The 21,932-nt window shown below is 47.4% G+C and overlaps 2 protein-coding genes across 2 annotated transcripts in view; one reads left to right on the top strand and one right to left on the bottom strand.

Moving 5' to 3' along the window:
• LOC119820989 (solute carrier family 22 member 2) overlaps positions 1-9,849 on the bottom strand; it is a 37,700-nt gene extending 27,851 nt beyond the window's left edge. The window contains exons 1-2 of the mRNA XM_038339770.1: positions 9,436-9,849; positions 7,372-7,475 (exon numbers count right to left, since the gene is read on the bottom strand). Of these exons, the coding sequence (XP_038195698.1) occupies positions 7,372-7,475; positions 9,436-9,849 (518 nt within the window). The remainder of the gene's footprint in view (positions 1-7,371; positions 7,476-9,435) is intronic.
• Positions 3,193-3,678, top strand: LOC119820990 (60S ribosomal protein L23a-like). Its single transcript, XM_038339771.1, has one exon. It carries the CDS (start codon positions 3,193-3,195, stop codon positions 3,661-3,663), a length of 471 nt encoding a protein of 156 aa, XP_038195699.1. The 3' UTR covers positions 3,664-3,678.
• Positions 9,850-21,932: the final 12,083 nt, after the last annotated feature.

The following is a 21,932-nucleotide window of genomic DNA, read 5'->3' as shown; positions in this document are numbered from 1 at the left end:
CCAGGATTTTATTGTGTAATTTTGCAACAATGTTCATAAGGGAGATCGGTCTGTAGTTCTCTTTCTTAGCTGAGTCTTTATGTGGTTTGGGCATCAGAGTAACTGTAACCTTGTAAATAGAGGAGTTTGGCAATGTTCCTTCTGTTTCTATTATGTGGAACAATTTGAGGAGTATAGGTATTAGCTCTTCTTTGAAGTTCTGGTAGAATTCTACATGGAAACTGTCAGGCCCTGGGCTTTTTTTTTTTTTTTTTGGTTGGGAAACTTTTGATGACTGCTTCTATTTCCTTAGGGGTTATGGGCCAATTTAAATTGTTCATCTGGTCTTTATTTAATTTTGGTATGTTGTACCTATCCAGAAAATTGTCTATTTATTTTAGATTTCTCCAGTTTTGTGGAGTACACATTTCTGAAGTATGACCTAATGATTCTCTAGATTTCCTCAGAGATACAAAGATAATATCTAAACATAATAAAAGCAATATATAACAAGCCAGCAGTCAGCATCAAATTAAATGGAGAGAAACTCAAAGTGATCCCACTAAAATCAGGAACAAGACAAGGCTGTCCACTCTCTCCATATCTCTTCAACATAGTGCTTGAAGTTCTAGCTAGAGCAATAAAACAACAAAAGGAGACCAAGGGGATACAAATTGGAAGGAAAAGAGTCAAACTTTCACTATTTGCAGATGATATGATAGTATACATAAGTGACCCCAAAAATTCAACCCCCGACAGCTTATAAACACCTCCAGTAATATGGCATGTTATAAGATCAACTCAAAAAATTAGTAGTCTGCCTATATACAAATGATAAAGGGGCTGAGAAGAAAATCAGAGAAACATCATCATTTATAATAACCACAAAAAACATAAAATATCTTGGGATAACACTACCTAAAGATGTAAAAGACATATGACAAGAATTTTAAGTCTTTGAAGAAAGAACTTGAAGAAGACTGAAGAAAATGGAAAGATCTCCCATGCTCTTGGATAGGTAGGATCAACATAATAAAAATGGCAATCCTACAAAAAGTAATCTATAGATTCAATGCAATCCTCATCAAAATCCCAACACAATTCTTCACAGACCCTGGAAGAATAGTACTCAACTTCATATGGAAAAATAAAATACCCAGGATAGCTAAAGCAATCTACCGGAGGCATCACCATCCCTGACATCAAGCTCTATTACAGAGCTATGAAAACAACTTGGAATTGGCATAAAACTAGACAGGTGGATCAATGAAATCAAATAGAAGAGCCTGATAGTAATCCACACACCTATGAACACATGATTTTTAACAAAGAAACTAAAATTATACTATGGAAAAAAGAAAGCATCTTCAAGAAATGGTGCTAGTGCAACTGGATGTCAACATGTTGAAGAATGCAAATAGATCCATACCTATCCCCATGCACAAAACTTAAGTCCAAATGGATCAAAGACTTCAACATAAAACCAACCACACTGACCCTCATAGAAGAGAAAGTGGGAAGCACACTTGAACGCATTGGCACTGGAGACCACTTTCTAAATATAACACCAGTAGCACAGACACTGAGAGCAACAATAAATGGGACCTCCTGAAACTGAGAAGCTTCTGTAAAGCAAAGAACATAGACAATAAGACAAAACGGCAATCTGCTGAATAGGAAAATATCTTTACCAACCACACATCAGACAGAGGACTGATCTCCAAAATATATAAGGAATTCAAGATTCTGTACATCAAAACACCAAATGATCCAATTTAAAAATGGGATACAGATCTAAACAGAATTCTCAAGAGAAGAATTTCAAATGTCTGAAAGACATTTAAGGAATTGCTCAACATCCTTAACCATCAGAGAAATGCAAATCAAAATGACTCTGAGATACCATCTTACACCAGTCAGAATAACTAAGATAAAAATCACTAATGACAACTTATGCTGGAGAAGATATGGAGTAAGGGGAACATTCCTCCATTGCTGGTGGGAGTGCAAACTGTACAACCACTTTGGAAATCAGTATGGTGGTTTCTCAGAAAACTGGGAGTCAACCTAAGTCAAGACCCAGCAATATCACTCTTGGACATATACCCAAAGGATGCTCAATCATACTACAAACACATGTGCTCAACTATGTTTATAGTAGTATTATTTGTAATAGCCAGAACCTGAAAAAACCTAGATGCCCCTCAACTGAAGAGTGGATAAAGAAAATGTGGTACATTTACACAATGGAGTACTACTCAGCGGTAAAGAACAATACCATCTTGAAATTTGAAGGCAAATGAATGGAACTAGAAAAAAAATCATCCTGAGTGAGGCAACCCAGACCAAGAAAGACAAACATAGTATGTACACCCTCATAAGTGTTTATTAGATGCAAAACAAAGAATAACCAGCCTATAGTCCATGACCCCAGAGAAGCTAGGTAACAAGGAGAACCCTAAGAGAAAGATACATGGATCCCTTGGGAAGGGGAAATAGACAAGATCTCCTGAGAAAATTGAGAGTGTGGGGGTGGGGGTGAGAAGGGAGGATGGAAGAGGAGGAGGAGAGGTGAAGGGGATAGGAGGAGAAGAACATGAGATTGGGAACATGAAGTTGGATGAGATGGGGGAAGGACAGAGAGGGAGAGCAAGGAAAGCAATATCTTGATTGAGGGAGCCATTGTGGGGCTAGTAAGAAGCCTGACACTAGGGAAATTCCCAGGAATCCACATGGATGACTCCAGCTAAGACCCTAAGCAATAGTGGAAAGGGTACCTGAACTGGCCTGCCTCTGTAATCAGACTGATGACCACCTTAATTGTCATCATAGAACCTTCATCCAGCAACTGATGGAATCAGATACAGAGATCCACAACAGAGCAGTGGGCTGACAGATGTGTGGTTGGGACAGTCTGTGGGGTCACAGGCAGTGAGACCAGGATTTATCCCTACTGCTTGTACTGGCTTTTTAGAGCCCATTCTTTTGCTCAGCCAAGATATAGTGGGGAGGGCCTTCGTCTTGCCTCAAAGTGATATGCTAGACCCCCATGGGAAGCCTTACCCTCTCTGAGGAGTGGATTGGGGGTGGGGTAGGTGGGAAGATGGAGGGAGTGGGAGGAGGGGAGGAAGTAGGAACTGGGATTGGTATGCAAAATGAGAAAAGGTTGTTTTTAAGAATAAATAAGTAGAGTAGGCAACCCTTTTCGTCAAGATGGCGCCGAAAGCTAAGAAGGAAGCTCCTGCCGCTCCCAAAGCAGAAGCTAAAGCGAAGGCCTTGAAAGCCAAGAAGGCAGTGCTGAAAGGCGTCCACAGCCACAAAAAGAAGAAGATTCGCACATCGCCCACCTTTCGGTGGCCCAAGACCCTGCGGCTACGAAGGCAGCCTAAATACCCCCGGAAGAGCGCGCCCAGGAGGAACAAGCTTGACCACTATGCCATCATCAAATTCCCCCTGACCACCGAGTCAGCCATGAAGAAGATAGAAGACAACAACACACTTGTGTTCATTGTGGACGTCAAGGCCAACAAGCACCAGATCAAACAGGCTGTGAAGAAACTCTACGACATCGATGTGGCCAAAGTCAACAGCCTCATAAGGCCCGACGGAGAGAAGAAGGCGTATGTCCGGTTGGCTCCTGATTATGATGCTCTGGATGTTGCCAACAAAATTGGAATCATCTAAACTGAGTCCTGCCGGCTAATTCTAAATATACACTTATTCAACATAAAAAAAGAATAAATAAGTAAATTTAAAAATATCCACTTTACAAGGCTGTCATGGTCCTAAGTGAGATCAAATGAGGGTCCCCAGTAAAACAGCTGGCCTATGTGGTAGCTGGAGAGTGTGTTTTCAGTGATTCTCAACATCTGGTAACTATTGGCCTCAGCCCACTGCGGCTCTGCTTTGAGCTGCTTCCCTTGGGACAGCAGGCATTGACTCCCAAGAGGAAGAGGGGCAAATTAATTGTTAAACACAACTGTTATTAAAAGTCAAGCGATACCCACTCGCAATTTAAACGCTGCTCTAAAAAGAGGGTAACAGGCGCAAACCATGCTACTCCCCACTGACTACAGCCGACCACCTGAGCCTCTGAGGTCATTTGCCCTCGTGCTTATGCTGAGACACCTCTGAGTACAGTGGCCTCGCTTTGATGGACATGCCCCCTCCAGAAAGCTTGCCGTGAACTGCCTGCAAGCATGCCGCTAAATCAACACTCATTATTCCTCATTAGAGTACAATATACAAAATGCTTGGAACTGATGAAAAACTGCTTTCCTTTGTGTCAGGTGACAGGCAAAAAACCCTTCCTCAAGAAGCTGGGAGTGCAGGAACAAACTGGACTTTTTAGTAGACAACTCAGTTCACAACTGTGCCACAGGCTGAATTCCTGCAAGCAATTTCCGCCCCTCCTCCATTCCTTCCTTCTCACCTCCTCTCTCTCTCTCTCTTTTTTTTTTTTTGGTTTTTCGAGACAGGGTTTCTTTGGAGCCTGTCCTGGAACTAGCTCTTGTAGACCAGGCTGGTCTCGAACTCACAGAGATCCACCTGCCTCTGCCTCCCGAGTGCTGGGATTAAAGGCGTGCGCCACCACCGCCCGGCTCTCACCTCCTCTCTTTTCTCCCTGTCTTTTCCTTTATTCCTGTTTCTCTCCTTTTCCTTACTTCGCTTTTTTTTCCCTTCAGTGTTCTTATCCAGATAATTTCAAAATATCTTGACTTTTTTCTAAACACGGTGCCCAAATAAGCTATTAGGGCATGTTTAACATTTTGTTTGTGAAAAACAATATTTTGTTGCAATGTTGGTTACAATTTGTGGATGAAATGGGTTTCTGTGCCATTCTTAACTTATTCTATGATGTCTAAAGCTTGTTGTGGGCATTAAGTATTCAGAAGAGAAGTGGCATGTCTCTTCCTTGCCCTGCTTCGCCCTCCTGCATACATGTGGGACAGAAAAAAGAGCAATAAAGAGCAAAGTTCTTGGGGAAAGAACTAGAGACACATCGAAAGCCTCCAGAGGAGCAAAAGGAACTAGGAGCTTTCTAGAAATTGCTGGCATAGGGACGGAAGGATGAGCTCACTTGAGGAGGAGGGGAGATGGCGGATCGTTCTCTGGAACTTGCTGTGAGGAGGAGTTGGACCTAGCCTACTTGAGTGGGCTGACAATAATTAACTGGCTTCTGCAGCCTACCAGTGTCACCTGTGCGCATGGCACTTCCTGGAAATCTGGTGTTAATGTCCACCTTGGTCTACCAGGGAGTGGGTGAACCAGGAGCTGCCTAGCCAGTGGCCCGCGAGGGTGATTGGGCCCTGGATCACCTCATTAATGTGTCTGTCTTCACTCCACGGGCAGCCTGCAAAGAGCTACCTTCAGTTCTGTGGAATCAGAAATGAAATCACCAGCCCCTTGCACCACCACCTCACAACCGCCCACAGCCGGTGGGGAAGAGCCTAGCCAGGGAGGATGAGCAGACAGTTACAAATGCATTGTGACTTTTGGCACAGTGCCTCCACCTCCACCCATCCTCCCTCCTGCTGCCAACGGGGCCTCAGGCTCTTGTAAAGTCAGTACATTCTTATAAACCTTTAATTCTTTTGCAATTCGATGCCAGCTCGATGAATAACTAAAGAAAGCTGCCTTACATTTAGATTATATTCATATTAGAGAGATAGCTGGGGACGCCTGAAAAGGCAGTGTGTAAGCACAAGACTCAACTGCTATATATTTCTGGGTCAAATATTTATTTTTGCAGGCTGATTGTTTAATATAGTCATTCTTAAGAGCTATGCATGCTTATAATTAAATCTTATTAAAAGCAAGTTCAATAAACATGTAAAGCATATCGTTTCCTCCCTGTGTTATCACATCTGATTATCTGGGGCTGTTTGCACCCACTGGATTTATGTGACACAGAAATGTCTCCGTGCATACACATATACAGACTATACGGATGTATCATCATAGTACACATTACACACGTTAATACACAGGTACATATTACCGTGCCGTTAGGTGACTGGCAGTAGGAGTGGTCCCAGCCAGGTCATAGAGTTATGGCTTATGACAGGCACTCTGCAACTGGGGGCATTATGAGTATTGTATCATACATATATAGACCCAGGTATCTACAGTCCTCTCTCTGTTGAGGATTCCCCTTCCTAGCTAATGATCATCCTCTGAGCAAAGGTGCATTGCAATAAACAACTCCCTTAATTGCATTCTAAGCCTTAGCCTTATACCCGACGGGTAAATGTAGCCATTACCTCTCATCAGAAAGGAAGCGTCTCTCTAGAGCAAATGGAGACCTTCACAGGAAACTTCAACTGGACACAATGCAAAGATTAACGGGGTACAGGGTGCCCAGCTCTGGCATCTGAGGCTGGGGAATATCACAGAAGAGGCCGGCAAAGATTGCAAGAGCCGGAGGACCGGGAAGTCTAAAGTCTGTAATGTGATGGCCTCTTTCAGAAATGGCTGCATAAACAAGCCATGGACACTGTCAATATCAATAGACATGCTAATTCGGAAAGGGAAACTCTCACAGGGCCCTGCCCCTAGACAAAGATCTACAGGTGGCTAAAGATTGTTAAGGGAGTGAGAATCAGCCTTTCCCAGGGATGAAATCCTTGATTGGTTATCCTGGTCAGTCTTGAAACCACATACATACAACAGCAATAAAAAGACACAACAGGTTGTAGTTACATATTTGTTTATATATACAGGTGTGTAACAATAATAATCAAAGAAAAAGAGGGTATCAACTCAAGAGTTGGAGGGAGGAAAGGGAAGGGGTGATGAAATCACATTTTAATTTAAAAAGGTAAAAATAAATAAACAAATAAAATGCAAAGAATATTAACATTAAAATAAAACTTCTGTACAGTGAGCAAAAGTCCACAATGATGGGCGACCAGAGTCAGAGCACAGCCCACAGACACTGAATATGGACAGTCAGACAGGCATAGAGCCTAGGGATGGGCTTCTGGTCTGTGAGGATTAGCTGGTCTGGATGGTGCTCACAGCTCCTGATGGCTCATGACCATGTGGGAGACAGTGAGGCCAAAGAATAAACTGAGAATCACAAAAGGCATTAAATCATTTGTTGCCTCTGCCAGCCCTGAACTGGTAGATAGTCCATAAGAAAAAAGTCCTGCCTGGTGGTTGAAACCTCCTTCCCCGACCTCCAGAGGATCCGAGAGTAAAACATGAGTCATTATTCTCAAAGCAGCTGAGAAAACTCCAAGAGCATAAAAGCAGTCACCTTTAAGGTGGGTGGGAGTGAGTGGTCCGCCTGTGTGTTTGGGGCAAAGAGGGATTCATGCAGGGTGGGTGAGCCCAAGAGCTGTCTGAACCTGCAGGTTATTTAAAAAGCCCTGCAGGTGTCTCACCTACCTGTCTGCTAGGTAGCCAATCCCTACAGCACCGATGAAAAACCCCACGTTCACTACCGACTGAAACAGGTCCAGCATCCAGGAGTGAGCGCACACTAGGTTAAACTGTCCAGATGTGAGGTGTGGTCCAAGCCGGGGGAGGAGCCGGAGGGAGAGAGGGAGAAAATGCTGTTATAATCTTGTTAGACATAGTTCAGCTCAGAGAGTTCTTTGAATATTCCCAACTGGGCGTCCTGGGAGCTCCAGGGGTTCAGCTAATTAGCGCATGCTACTTACTTACTATTTCTTGAACCGAGTGCCAACAGCCCAGCTGTTTCCTAGCCCATGCTAATTTTCTGTAGACCAGCAAAAGATTTCCCCTGAAATCCATTTAGCGTTCCATCTGGCAGTGGGAGGCAGGCATTTGGCTAAAGCATTGGCTCTATCAACTGAACGCAGGCAGCGACTTGATTTATAGACAAGCCCATCTTCTCCCTTCTAGCCCTAAGTCACAGATGTGATACATCTGTACAGCCAGGGAACATGAGATTTAAGATCTCTCAGCTGGGTTATGTTAAACAACTGGGGGGTTCACAGAGTCCTGCCAGTGACGGGGTACATTTGGTCTGTTGTGCTCAGAAGGCAGGTGGAGGGTGCCCAGTGCTGGCCTGGCAGGCAGGAGAGATGCTCTTCTAACCTCACCCTGCCTTCTTGTTCTGCAGTCTAGAGCACATCTGAGCTCTCCTGCTCTGGCCTCAGTTTCCCAACCTCTGTACAAAGGGATGAGGTGAGTCTCTGCAGAGCTATTTCAGAGTGGTGTCCTGGAACCTTGGTGTGACGTGGAGCCTGTTTCAGATCCCCCAGATGAGGCTCTTCCGCTAAAGGCCAGGAGACCCTCCGAGGACCCAGGCGGTCCTTTCCAACTAGCTGCTGAACAGCTTCCTCTATGTCTGCAGGACAATTCCGCAGTAAGTTTCCATGCTTGATTTTCCTCTTCAGGGAACGAGGCCTCACACTTAGGTCATATGTATGTGTGTGTATGCATACATGTGAGTGTTCCTAAGTATGCACATGTGCAGATGGGGTCAAGGAGCAGTCCCAGTTGCCGTTTCTCAGGCACCATCCTCTTTTTTTTTTTTATTTTATTGATATGGGGCCTCTCATTGGCCTGAATCTGGCCAACTAGGTCAGCTGCCTGGCTAGCAAGCCTCACGAGTTCAACCGTCTTTGCCTCCCTGATACTGGAACTATTATCACGTGCCCACACCTGGCTTTCTCTGCGGGCTCTGGGCCTTAAACTCAGATTCTCAAGCTTACAAGGCAGGGCGCTTTACCTACTGAACCATACCCTCAACCATGACTGTATCTTTTAAATCACTTTTATCACCATTGTATGTGTGTGCATGATGTATGTGGGTAGGCATGCACCTGCCCCTGCATGTATGTGAAAGTCAGAGAACAGCTTTGTGAAGCTGGCCTCTCTCTCTCTACTTTCACAGGGGTCTGGGATTGCCCTTGAATTGTCAGACTTGCACGGCGAGTGCTAGACCCTCTAAGTCACCTTGCCTGCCCTTGTGACTAGACTTTTTTTTTTTTTAATAAAAATAGTCGTGCCATAGTCTAATCCCAAGCCCCAAAATTTTCCTGTGGGCATTTTGACCACTCTAAAGAGGAGCACATATCTCTGGAGAAAAAAAGAAAGCACATCTTACAACACCCATTAGCAGAGCAGGTCTCAGAGGAGGGCCACACTCTTCTGGTGGCCTTTGTGTGGTGGGTTAGGTGGCTTCTGGCAAATGTGAATCCTAGAAGCATGCCCACATCTGACATCACTTTTAGGCATCCTGATGTGTGTTTGCTTGTTGCTTACTGCCGAGACCTGCACATACCAGAATCACTCCTGGCAGCGTTGAAGGAGTTCTCGATAACCACCTCAGAGGAGGGAGAGGCTGCTTATTTTAACCAGGAAACTAGGATTTTACAAGGCAGATGAGTCCAAAAAGCATGTCTGGGCAAGCATAAGAACCATGCGTTTCCTAGTTCAATTGTTTGCTTCGTTTGCATCCTGATCCCTGAACTCACTTACCTCGGTGACGATGGAGGAGCCAGGAGTGTCATACACCCAGCCATGCTGGCAGGGGCTCAGCGGCAGGTGGCTCCTGTTGGCAGCCAGACTGGATAGTGGGTCCACACAGTCAAGGATGCTCTGGTTCCAGTCCACCTCATACTGCATGCACTGGCTGAGGAAGGAGGCCTCATCTGCTGACCCCAGGCCTGGCACAGTGTAGTTCAGCTCCTCTGCTAGGCTCCAGCCACATCTCTGGCTCAATTCGGCCACCCCGGGACTCCAGCAGCGGTGGTTAGGGGTGAAGCCCAGGAAAACGATGCCCACGTAGATGGGAGTGAAGGCACCCGAGAGCAGAGCTAAGAGGAAAAATGTTTGCTTCTGGAAAAGGTGGAACTCCCCTATATGTTCTAGAATGTCATCCACTGTCGGCATGGCTCTCGGAGGCAGCTGATCCTGAGGTTTCGCCTGCAGGACTCCAAATGCTGCTGAAGGCAGCCACGGACAGCTCAGGACGACTCTTGACCAAGAGTCAAAGGGTGAGCGTTAGTTTACTTTAAAGAGGGACCAGCCTTCGGGTCAGACTTTCCTTGGGCAGGACAACTTCCAACCGCACCTCTCCAATGGGGGAAGATCTTGCTGCCCGGAAATGCCCAGAGCAGGCCCTGGAGTGTGATGTGTTTACTGTAACCTCATTCTCTGTGAGTCCGTCTCTGCTCACACTGGCTCTACAAACAATCCCTTCTCTGTATCCCACGGGGAGAAATCCGAGTCCCTTAGCATATCACAGCTGGTTAATCTTTCTTCAGCACATTAACTGGCCAGAAAAATTAATACAACCTCTGTCACCTACACAGCCAGCCTCCCCTACAAGGTGGGACAGAGACGGCATATACATGCCCAGTGCAGTGTGCATCAGGGTTGGGGGTCACCGCCAAGTACTCTTTGCAGGTTATGGATCCTTCTTGAGCGACATGCTGTGGCAGCTTGCTTTGATTCCCTCGGACTGCCTCATTCTGCCTTTTCAAAGGCTTCACTCCAATTGGGCATTCTTGCCTTTCAGTCCTGATGTGTCCTTCCTCTTCATCCACTTGCGAGGAAAGAATAACACATTCATCTCACATCTAGGTCACGCACTAATACAGGGCCTCCGTGTATCTGCTCCATCGTCACTTGGTTGTTGTTCTCGGTCACCCATCTGTGTTGTTAGGGAAGGTCCTTAGGATGCCGGTGAGGACATCTAAATGCAATGGATTTAGGCTGTTTTTCCTACTGGACAGAAGGATCCCAGGGCACTGTGATGCTGCCAAGCAAAGTAGAGAAGTATGCCTGCTGACAAACCTGCTAAAAATAGGAATGTAACCTCTATTTGTCTGTCTGTCTGTCTGTCTGTCTGTCTGCCTGCCTGCCTGCCTGCCTGCCTGCCTGCCTGCCTGCCTGTCTCCCCTTTCTCTGGTCCATGCTCCCTGTCTCTCTCTTTTTGCTTTCCTACCTTCTTTCTCCTCTTCCTCCCCCTCATCCTCTTCTGTTAAATGATCAGTGGTATAACTGCTCAGTCCAAAGGCAGTGACCCGTGATAGTCCTCTTCCCTGCAGCGTTGGGGGATGGACACTGGTGAGGATGGCTGTGACCATCTTGTCTGCCTCCCAGAGGCATTCCACTGCCTGGGCCCCTGCAGCCCCTTGGTCATCTGCTGAGTGAGAGACATTTAGGGATTTCTTCAGAGGTGTCAAGACATCTTAGGCAAGTATGTCAGGAGCTGAGACCATGTCTATTATTCGCTGGGCAGGCTGTGGGAGTGGGCTAGTTCAAAAAGCGACTATGATTGGCAAGCCTCCCTCGACATCCAGGGACCGGACATGGTCCTGGCTGCCTCCTACTTGGCAATTCACAAGCCCTCACACCTGCAATTGACTCATGGGTACAGCCCCTATCAGGACGCCAGATCTTCATGCCCATGAGCAAGAGGCCTCCAGGTGAGAGTCAAGGAAAGCAACCTGTGCCAAGGAGCGATGTTGAAATCCATCCTGAACTAGAAGGAACGATCAGATAAGGCAAAGGCAGGTGCTCGGATCCCTTACAGTGTTAGACTAGAGAGTCCACACAGCTCCACAGTCACATGACACGTCCATCGAGACGGTAACACAGACATGAAGCCCAGAGTTGATCGGCTGTAAAACAATGCTATTGGTGACAGCCTAGAGGACAGCCGAGCCACACGGGCAAGCAGCAGCTCCATGGTGCCCCACAGGGAAACCACAGGAGCTACCTCAGTGCTGGGTATTTCCATCTGGGCATTTTGTGACCTTGTCATTTTATTTGTGGGCAGTTGCCACATTCAGAAATATGACCCGAGGGCAATCTGGGGTGTGGATCATTTAATCCACACAAACGGATAATTTATGCTAATTAACGGCAGACGTATATCTCAACTCCTATCAGGTTCCATGTAACATAAATAAAATGCCCCCAGGTTTCTGTCTTCTGTTCAGTACTGTAGGTGAACACCTGAAATCATGCCAACCTTAACTTTCCCAGATTCCACACCAGAAGGCAGGGCTAGTCAAAGAAGAAAGATGTTGGAATAGATGCGGCCTTTTTGATGGCCAGCCAGGCCACAGGCACATTTGAGACAAAGGGCAGAGCAGAGCGAGGAGGGCTTGGGGTCATTTGTCACACAGGCTTCAGGAGATGGTGTCTGATATCTTGGCATCAGGGCATCCCTTAGCCGCATGGAGCCAACCTGAAACAAGCATGACCCAAGAGACGGATTGTGTGTTGTCATCGCAGAGAACAGGGTTGATCGCAGATGGCCAAGAAGGTCAGGAAGGACACGATTCACACGAGGTCCTAGCCGTGTCACCAGGCATCTTCGGTAGTCAGAGCTGATGTGTGTCACCACACAGGACTAAGCAGGTTCACCCTTCCTCCCTTTTCTTCCTCTCTCCCCCACCCCACCCCTTCAGGACTATCACAGCCAGGTGGGGCCCACAGAGGGACACAGCCTCTTTGACTTAGAGCTATGGAGTCATTACGCTATCGGCTGGGGCTGCATACTTGAGAAAGCTTCTTCGTGGTATGTCAGGATTCATCTTCTGGAACTTTCCTCTCATTGGGACATTATTCTCCCAATGCAGGCTGAGTAAGAAGCTTTCCTATGTAGAAGTTCCAGTAGCTGAAGACTTCAGAATCTTGTTTTTCTGAATTAGGCATTGCTGCTTCTCCGCAGGCCTGTGGCAGCCCTGGGGCAGCTGTAGGGCGGATTCTGCCTGTCTCTGCCCCTCTAGTGTTGGGATTAACAAGAGAGTACCGCATCTGACTTTTTGTGTGAGTCCTAAAGCTCGAATTTAGGACTTCATGCTTGTACAGCAAGTGTGTGACTTGGCCACTCCCAAGTCCCTAACACGATTTTTTACAAAGCGGATCCAGATTGAATTTGATTAACAAAATAAAAACCACAAAACCCCAAGATACCTACGAACCATTCAGGGCTTCTTGCCACCTCTGGCAGCTTCCTTGCCCATCTTTCAACGGCTTTTTATTAATTTCAAGAGATAAATCCAGTCAGTTCTCTTTATTACCATCTTTTTATAGCCTGACCTCTCCTATGATGTAAGCTGGCACACATGAAATCAGATTTGTTAGGATGACCTTGGCTCACAGATACCAGTACTTTGGGAAAGAGAAAGATAACAGAATGGGGACAAAGGACTTCTGGTCCATGGGTGGCCACAGCATCACTGTAAAAACAAAGAAGAAAATTAAGAAAACAAACTACCCTGGTGGGCTGCATTGTATGCTCAAGAATTCAGCATTGGTAAACATCCCATGTTTGGGTTTTACAGCCTCATGGGCAGAGACTACTGGCCAATGGGCAATTTAATGAGAGCTATTCATGTGGAACATAACTTTATGGGAATTATCATGGGAATTTGGGGGGTATGTTAAAACAGAGCACGTTGGTGCCCATCACAAGAACACCCCCTTCCAGGCTCAAAAGGTGCCTGCGACCCACAGCAGGCACCATTGTGTGTTCACTTCGGTGACCACCTAGGCCCCTGAGATGAGCGGATGCAGAAGACTCCAGCAGGGCCGAGACAGACTGACTGGGAACACATTGCTCTTGTACCCTCTGGGTCAGACAATGTAAACAAGAACTGTAATGTCTGCTACCTAAAGACGGGGGCTTTTGATGGCTCTGTGACATAGTGCCTGTGTGGTAAGACACTGGACAGATTTAGCAAGTCGGAGAGATGCTGGTTACCCTAGGGGCTACAAGTGGGCCTTGTCAGGAGTGGAGCCTGACTCTGGGCTGCACTTCATGTGCCTTGAAGAAGATACAGGGACTCAGAATGTCACCGAGAAAACAGAAAGGGAGTCAGTGCTCCCATTTGAGAAGCTTGTCATCATTTATTCAGACCCAGAAATGAAGCCTGCGGTGCCCAACAGTGGGGAGAAGCCTATCCTCCTGTGGCTGTGAATGAAGAAGCTGAACAGGCGATTGAGACGTTGATTGTTTAAAATAGGCAGATAAGACATGAAGGGCTGGCTCACACCTCCGCAAGTGTGTGTTCACAAACAGCATGAGAGAAACTAATGGTCAGTCCCCACTAGCTCACCCTGGTTCTCGGGGGCCTGAGGCAGGGCTGGGGAGGATGGCTGTTGTTGCTCAGGAAGGACTGTGCTTACATAACGACCATACTGTCGGTTTGGTTTCCTTTCTCCCTCACATCACTTCCACTTTTTCCTATGTAAAGCAGTAGTCTTAGAACGAGGGCTATGATTGTGGGTGCTGAAAGCAAACACGATTCCTAAGCAAGAAAACCACTGTTGAGGGCAGAATTCCTCGGGGCCTGGTGGGGTGGGCTGTGCTGTGCCTTCAACCCCATGTGGCAAAGTCTGTGCCAATGCCGAACATACCTAGGGGCCTGTGGTACACACAGCTCATGCTGGCCCTCACGTCAGAATGGGAGTGGATGGAAGGGAAGCCCCTGGTAGACCAGGATCACTGCCTACTGTCCAGACCAGCATGCATCCTAATTGTCCCTTCCCAGGTATTTTGGGCACTTAAAAAGTGACATCTGGGGTTATTGCTCAGTAGTACTGTTTGCCTACTGTGTACAAAGCGCTGGGCTAAATCACAAGTACTGAAAATCAAATGAAATTAAGAGTAAAAAAGTAAATGTCCATAGCAACTGCAGGCAAAGGAATAAGTAAATAGATAATGTAAAGGAGAGTCGTGCTCTGTTAACACCCCCCAAAAATGGCCCAGGGCGGGAGCTAACAGGCTCAGCGGTTAAGAGCGCTGGCTGCTGCTGCAGAACAATGGTCTGTACCCTGTCACTTGTATTATTCTTAATAAAATGCTGATTGGCCAGTAGCCAGGCAGGAAGTAGAGGTGTGGTAACCATTCAGGAAGTAGAGGTGTGGCAACCAGGCAGGAAGTAGAGGTGTGGCAACCAGGCAGGAAGTAGAGGTGGGGCAATGAGAATTCTGGGAGAGAAAAGCTCAGTCTGCAGTCGTGATCCAGGTGCAGAGGACGCAAGATGTGACTGCCTCGCTGACAAAGGTACCAAGCCACATGCCTAACACAGACAACAATTATGGGCTAGTGTAAGTTATATGAGTTAATAAGAAGCCCGAGATACTAGGCCAATCAGTTTATAATTAATGTAGACCTCTGTGTGACTTCTTTGGTACTTAACAACTGTGGGAACCAGGCAGGACAGAAAACTCAATCAACAGGCTGCTCTTCCAGAGGACCCAGGTTCGATTCTCAACACCCACACGGTGACTGACTGTCAACCATTTGTAACTCCTGTTACAGGGGACCCAATCAATGTCCTTTTCTGACTCCTATAGGCAAACCATGCATACGGTACACATACACACAGGCAGGCAAATCACCCCTGCACATCAAAAGTGTCAGAGCCAAAGGTGGTGTTATCTTAGCTCCATCACACTAGACACCTGGGAGGGGGACGTTCTGCTGAGATCACACCTGTTGCGGGACCATGGCCAAGTAGAGCAAAGGTCTGCAAACCTCAGCAGGCATCTCCGCATGCTGTGATGGGCTGGGCTCTAAGGCGAGAACTGTATGAGAGTCTCACTGTGTGTCTGTCTCTCTCGACTATAGAGAGCCAGCACCCTAAGATCAAGAGTGGACTGTGATGTGATAATACATGAAGACATATCACACTGTGAGATGATTCTGTGGGCAAGAGGACCCGAGTTTGACTTTCCAGAGCCTACGCGGGCAGGATCACAGGGCTATGCCCTCCACTGGCTAGATCGGAGGCTAACTCCATCCTTGTCAGAACCACGCTGTGGAAAGTGTTCTGGGGTCAGAGAGTGGAGCAGGAGAAAAAAGCGCATCCTCCTACCACCCACCTTGTTACTGGGGATTCCCCTCTTTTAAACCTGAAGGGCAAGGAGTACTCCGTCTTCCTCGGTGCTCCCTTCTAAAGAAAGCTTTCTGTTAGAACGTGTTTAAACATAATCACCATTAAAATAAAAGATGGAAGGATAGAAGGTTACTGTTACATTCCCTCCAAATATTCACTGAAGCTCTGACCTCCAGCATTTCAGGATGTGACCTCATTTAGAAACACGGATGGCACCGACTTAATTAGTTAAGATGAACTCATGCTAGAGTAGGCGGGCCCTGTCCAGCGGGACTGGCATCCCTCCCGGAAGAGGAGAAGACGCACAGATGGAGGCAGAGAGTACGTGCTGTGGCTCCAAGCCAAGGAAAACCAGGGGATCGCAGCCACGACCAGAAGCTGGCAGAAGCAGCGCAGGATCCCCCTGCAGGTGTGGGATGTGGCGATGGCCTGCCAGCCATGACCTCAGACTGCCCGGTAGAACTGCAGGAAGGCGCTTCTGTTGGCTTATGCTGCCCAGCTGTGGCGTTTTGTTACAGTAGCCACGGGAAGCTAAGGCACCCACTGGCAGGGAGTCAGTGGGTCCGCAGCGCTGTCTTGGGTCTCTGCTGTGCCAATGAAGGGGGCTCCTTTCTGATGGTCTTGTGAGAGTTTCCCGGGTGTCCACAGTCTCTGCTCTCTACTTTTGAGGGTAGAGCCCGCCATGGTCAGTACGTTGGTATTCTCCAAAGCATCACCTGTTGGAACCCATGGGTACTTGGGATGGGGTTACACCTGGGTGGTAAATTTTGACTATATATAACTACAGCCTGGCTGAGTCTGTTCAGCGTTAGGTTAGAGATGCTCAGTCGGTATAGTGCTTGCAGTGCAGCCATGGAGACCTGACTTTGATTCCCAGCACCACGTGAAGAGGCCGATACAGTGGTTTATAATTACAGCAGGCAGGAGGGTCCCTGGGGCTTTGAAGCCGGCCAGTCTAAGTGAATCAATGACTCCGGGTCTTAGGGATAGACCCTGTCTCATAACAACAACAACTGCAAACTAGAATAGCCCCCACCCCCAACAAGTTGGATGGTGCCTGTCGTCCTCTGGTCTACATACACAGGGGCACACATCTGTGAGCGCCCGCCTTCCCCTCCCAAAGTGCATTTACTGCTCCGATAAACCCATCAGAAAACGGAAATGCTGTAAAATAGGGTCATCTAAGCCAGGATTGTTCAGTTTGAGAGGCGAGAGCTTCGGGAATCTGTCCAGTCCTGAGGACTCCATTCTGGTGACAATCACATAACAGTACTGTGGAGGTTCTCATGCGTGTTCTTGCTCCTGCCACGTGAGCCACTCAGCAGGAAAGTTCATCTGTGGAACTCTCCTGATACTGACTCTGCCAGCACTCTAAGATCTGGCATCTTGGCCTCTAGACCCGTAGGCAATAAATTTGATTTTATTTGTCTTGTAATTTACCTGACTGTGGACAGCCTGTTATAGGAGCAGAAAGTGGGCCTCTATTTCTTTAACTTTTCTTCTCTGTTTTTCCCGTCTCCATGTTTCTGTGCTGAAGGCTGTGCGTGTTTTCAACTCCCTGGTTTTCTGGCTTGTCGGCTGAGTCAAGGCATTTTACTTAGCGACTGATTTTGTATTTGGGGACTTTCCCATTCCCATTTACCCTTTTTTTCTTTAATTTTGCATTTTAAACCTTCCTTCAGACTTTCGAAACATTCCCATCATGTTAGTTAGTTGCCTTGTAAATTCGACAGAATCAATGACAATGGAGCTTAAATAAAGAGAGGCTGATTTGGGCTCACAGTCGGAGGGGGCAGCCAGGCATGGGGGTCAAGTCACCGCGGCAGGAGCTTGAGATGGTCACAGCATCTGCAGAAACACAGAGACATGAATGTGGCGCTAGCGTGCTGTCCTTTTTCATCTGGGACCACAGCCCACATGCATGCTACCACCCACATTTAGGGTGGATTGTCCCATCTCGGCTAACCCAGCCTAGAGACTCCCCGCTAGACAAGCCCACAGGTTTGTGTCTGGTGGTTCCTGGTTCTGTCGAGATGACAGTTGAGGTTAACCATCACACAAAGTTATTTTCAAATCCCCTTACTTCCGTTTTCCTGGGTTGAGGGGCAGAATCATCTTGCTCCTTGGTTTTGTCTGGGGATTCAGTTGCAGCTACTCACAACTTACAGGTTTGAGGGCGCACCTCTTTCCCCCTCCCCCACCCCTGGTCATTAAACTCAGCACCAAGAAACTACCACACCCATGAGTCGGAAACCCAAGAGCCACCTATCCAATTCCAAGTTCTAGGAGCCTGGCTTCTAGGATCCTCTCCGGCACTGGAAGTCTCTATCCAATGATGCTCGATCCAGCATTTTTCTGTCTGCTACGGACTCCAGTGTCAGCTGGCATTTATAATGCATCTACTGTATGCTCACTGTGGCTAGACACTGAGGGTGCAGAAAACACAAGACACAGCCTCTCCCGGCAGGAAAGTCCAGCGAGCTAAAGAGAAGCAAAGTAGAGTGTGTGGTAAAAACACAACCATTGTGAGGTCCTGAGGAAGCCTGGGGAGGAGCTTCCCGTGGGGGAGGAGCTTCCTGTGGGGGAGGAGCTTCCCGTGGGGGAGGAGCTTCCCGCTCAGACTTCAGGAGAGGTAGAGGATGAGAAGCAGGAGGTAGTGAGAGAAAACAATCTTCTGGGTCTAGCTTCTGGAAAAGACACAAGAGCATTTTGTAGGGAACCGATTTCCACCCTGGCTTTCTTTTGAAGGAGTGTGTGCAGCTACCAAGACCTCACACCGACATTCTCGCAGCCTCCTTCCCATGGGATGGGGCTTTACGAAGCTGAGTGCTTACTTCCAGCGCCAAAGAAGTTATTATTTGATGAGCCATGTCTTTGGGAAGCATAATCCAAACAACCATAAAGGTAGCTTCCCAAAGATTAATGCTACTGTCAGTGTGGGTTCTACGAAAGGCCAAGTGGAGGCACCCCCCCACTGTAAATGTTTCTCAGGGTTCTGCTCGCAAAGTCTTTGGAAGTTTGATTTTTTTTTTTTGATTAAAACTGAGTGTTTTAGTCACATATTTTTGGTATGGTATAAAAATTATTATTTATAATAAAAAGAAACAATTTGGGACAACTTCAAACAAGGGGCCTAGAAGAGAAGACACACTGGGTAGTCTGGAGGACTGTCAGGTGTCTGGGTGGATGTCACCTCGTGAAAATAGCATCTGATATGGTTGAAACCAGTTTTTTAACCACAGCGTGGTTTGAACTTGTGGCTGGGGACACTCTGCATGCTGTAGAGTGTTTTGTAGTTTCTCTGCTTCCAGTTAAGAAGTACTAAAAGCCTCTTGAGTCAGAACACATGTGTGTCTCTAGATGAGGACTATTAGGCTCAACCCTTATTGTAGAGAAAACAAGTGAAGGCCCAGAGAGGTCACGTGACTTAAATGGCTTAGCACCTCTATCTGCGCCCCAATGCTAGGTAGCATTTAGTCCTCTTTGAATGGCGCCCTGGTGTTGGGGCACTCTGGACCACCAGACCCTGAATTTCCTGCGAGCCCCTGCCTGCCAGAGTAAACAACTTGTCTTCTTATGCTTGCAGCTGCTCTGAGCAAACAGCTTGTTTTGCAGCTGCTCTGAGCACGAGACCCTCAGGAGTTCCTGATGGCAGGGGAGTGGTTTCTGGTGGGCTTGCGGCTGAGAGTTAGGGCTTGGAAGGAGACCCTATGTAAGACGCCCTGGAATACAATAAAGGGGGACATTCTTTGTTGTGCCATCACGCGTGTGAGTGCGTGGGTTTCAATCGCGTGCGAACCGTACAGTAGTGTGTGGCTTGTAGAACAGGCATTGTGCTACACCCTGGGCTCAGAGTCAGAGTTAACAAGTAAGGAAGCCTGTCTTGGAAGGTTGAACGCAGCCAGCTTGTGCTGTTTGCCTCTAGCAGGAGTTCATCTCTAGCTTGCTGAAGAACTGAGACTTCTTGATATTTCAGTGCTTTTTTTTTTTTTTTTTTTTTTTTTTGCTTTTGCTTTTTAATTGATTCAATGGCACCCACACAGTCCTCCCGGGCTCACCCTTTCTTTTAGGACAGTGTCTGCTTACCTTGCAATCTTGTGAAAACATAACCCCTTGGGCCAGGCCCAGAGGGCTTTTGTGCACTTGCTGGTTCTCTGCGGTACTGGTGATCGGGTGACCAGATGCTAGCCAAGTGGTAAGTGGATCCATGCACAGCCTCTCTTCTCTGATAACGAGGAGTAATCTGTATAAGGTTAAAGTTCCTTTGGTGAAAACATCCACTTTTACTTGAGGTATTTTCTCCTGGTCAGTATATGCAGAGGTCTAGGGGATTAAAAAATTTACTTATTTGAAACCCTGTGGTCCTTTCCTTTGCCTCTAAACCATCGTATTGACAAACAAGTGACAGCAAAGAGAGAATTAAACCAGGCTCTAGAAGGTTCTTTTGGGGCTTGCCCTGCCAATCCCTGTGAGACTGTCCCATCCACAGGTTATTCAGGGTCACCGGAGGCTTGGATGCTGACACTTCTTAGACTTGTTGTCACTTCGTCTGCAGGCTTGTGTCCGGGAAAGACCACCGAGCCAGCACATAGCCAGTGACATTCAAGCTTCGCTCAATTTATGTCAGTAGACCAGTGACGAAATTCACAACTCTGTTGTCCCTGGGGGCTGCTAGGGTTGTCTGATGGGATGGAGACTTGTGGTGACCTGTGCCAGGAGCCACAGTGAGTCTTTCTCCCTGCCTGCTGTTGATGAGCTGCAGTTCCGAGAGATAACTCGGGAATGTGCTGACAGCAGGAGCCAGCTCAACACCCTGACCCGTTTGTGCTAGGACCCACATGGGCATGAGGCTCTCAGCTGCTGCCAGTCAGGAGGAGGAGGGACCATGCTTCCTTATTGTGAGCTGCCTCACAATATTCCATCAGCTTTGGGCAGAAGTCAGAAATACCCACAGGGCATAGAAGTGAAACCTACCCATGCGTATTTAGTGGCTGCAGAGTTCAGACCTCTGAACTCTGAAGCACTATCTTCTGCAGCCTTTGTAGAACTGGGTTTTTGCAGAAGCTGGCCACTCCCACTAACATACAGACTCTGCAAAGGCAGCCTTGCCTCCTGGTCCTCACATGTAGGTCGGCACAGAGGACCATCACGGGAACCCAGGAGGGCCATTTGACTGTATCCAAAGCTCTTGGTTCCAGTCATGGCTCTGACACTTTTTTCTTGACCTGGGACAAGTAGCTTGGTGTCTAGGGGACATCCTTATCCTCTTCATGACTTCTGAGAAGTGATCAGGGGTTCACCACACGTGCATAAGGTATCCGCTCCCAGGGGCGCGGATATAAGGTGGGGACACTGAGTGTGCTCTCCCCCTCCAGCTCTGTTTCCTCCTGAGAGTGTGGCCAGTGGCTCAGGCCACTCCCTCAGCTTCCAGGACTCTGGTAAATCAGGTGACATGATAGGACCGCCAGTTGTGATTTAGCTGCTTTCTTAATGGAGGAAGGAGCTGCTGCCCAAAGAGCTTAAACAATGCACCCGGTCTTGTGTGCCCTGAGAGCGGGTGTCATCATCTGTGCCTTCCATTCTGAACTGTTTTCCAATGAAACAAATGACCAAACCAGCCCACCTAAGACAAAACACTAGTGACAGTAAAAATATCCTTGTAAGGGTTTGGGGAGATGACCTCCTTGCACTCGTGAGGACCTGAGTTCAGTCCCCAGCATCCATAGACAGATCTGGGCACTGCAGCAGACACTTGCAGTCCCAGTTCCTGGAAGCAGAGTTCGATGAGTCCTTGGGGCTGACTGGAAAGCCTTCCTCATCTAATTGGTCGACCACAGGTCTTAGTGAGACCCGTTTCAGAAGACAAGGTAGAAGGCTCCCGAAGAAGACTGTCTGAAACAGACCTTGTCTCTACAGGCGTACATATATACATGCTCACACACATGTGTACCTACCCACATAAACACACACACACACACACACACACACACACACACACACACACACACTGAATTTAAAATGTTAATGCTGGAAAACTGAGTTCTTGCCAGGGACTCAGCAGCAATCCCTTCCCCTATTCCTGTGTGTGTAAGGCAGACAGCCAGGCACAGGTGA

Source organism: Arvicola amphibius, chromosome 8, assembly GCF_903992535.2.
Source record: "Arvicola amphibius chromosome 8, mArvAmp1.2, whole genome shotgun sequence".
Classification (NCBI taxonomy): Eukaryota; Metazoa; Chordata; class Mammalia; order Rodentia; family Cricetidae; genus Arvicola; species Arvicola amphibius.
This window is presented reverse-complemented; position numbering and strand designations above follow the sequence as displayed.

Bases quoted from the DNA above. Each gene is read 5' to 3' on its own strand.
- LOC119820990 (XM_038339771.1), top strand. From the start codon at position 3,193: ATGGCGCCGAAAGCTAAGAAGGAAGCTCCTGCCGCTCCCAAAGCAGAA.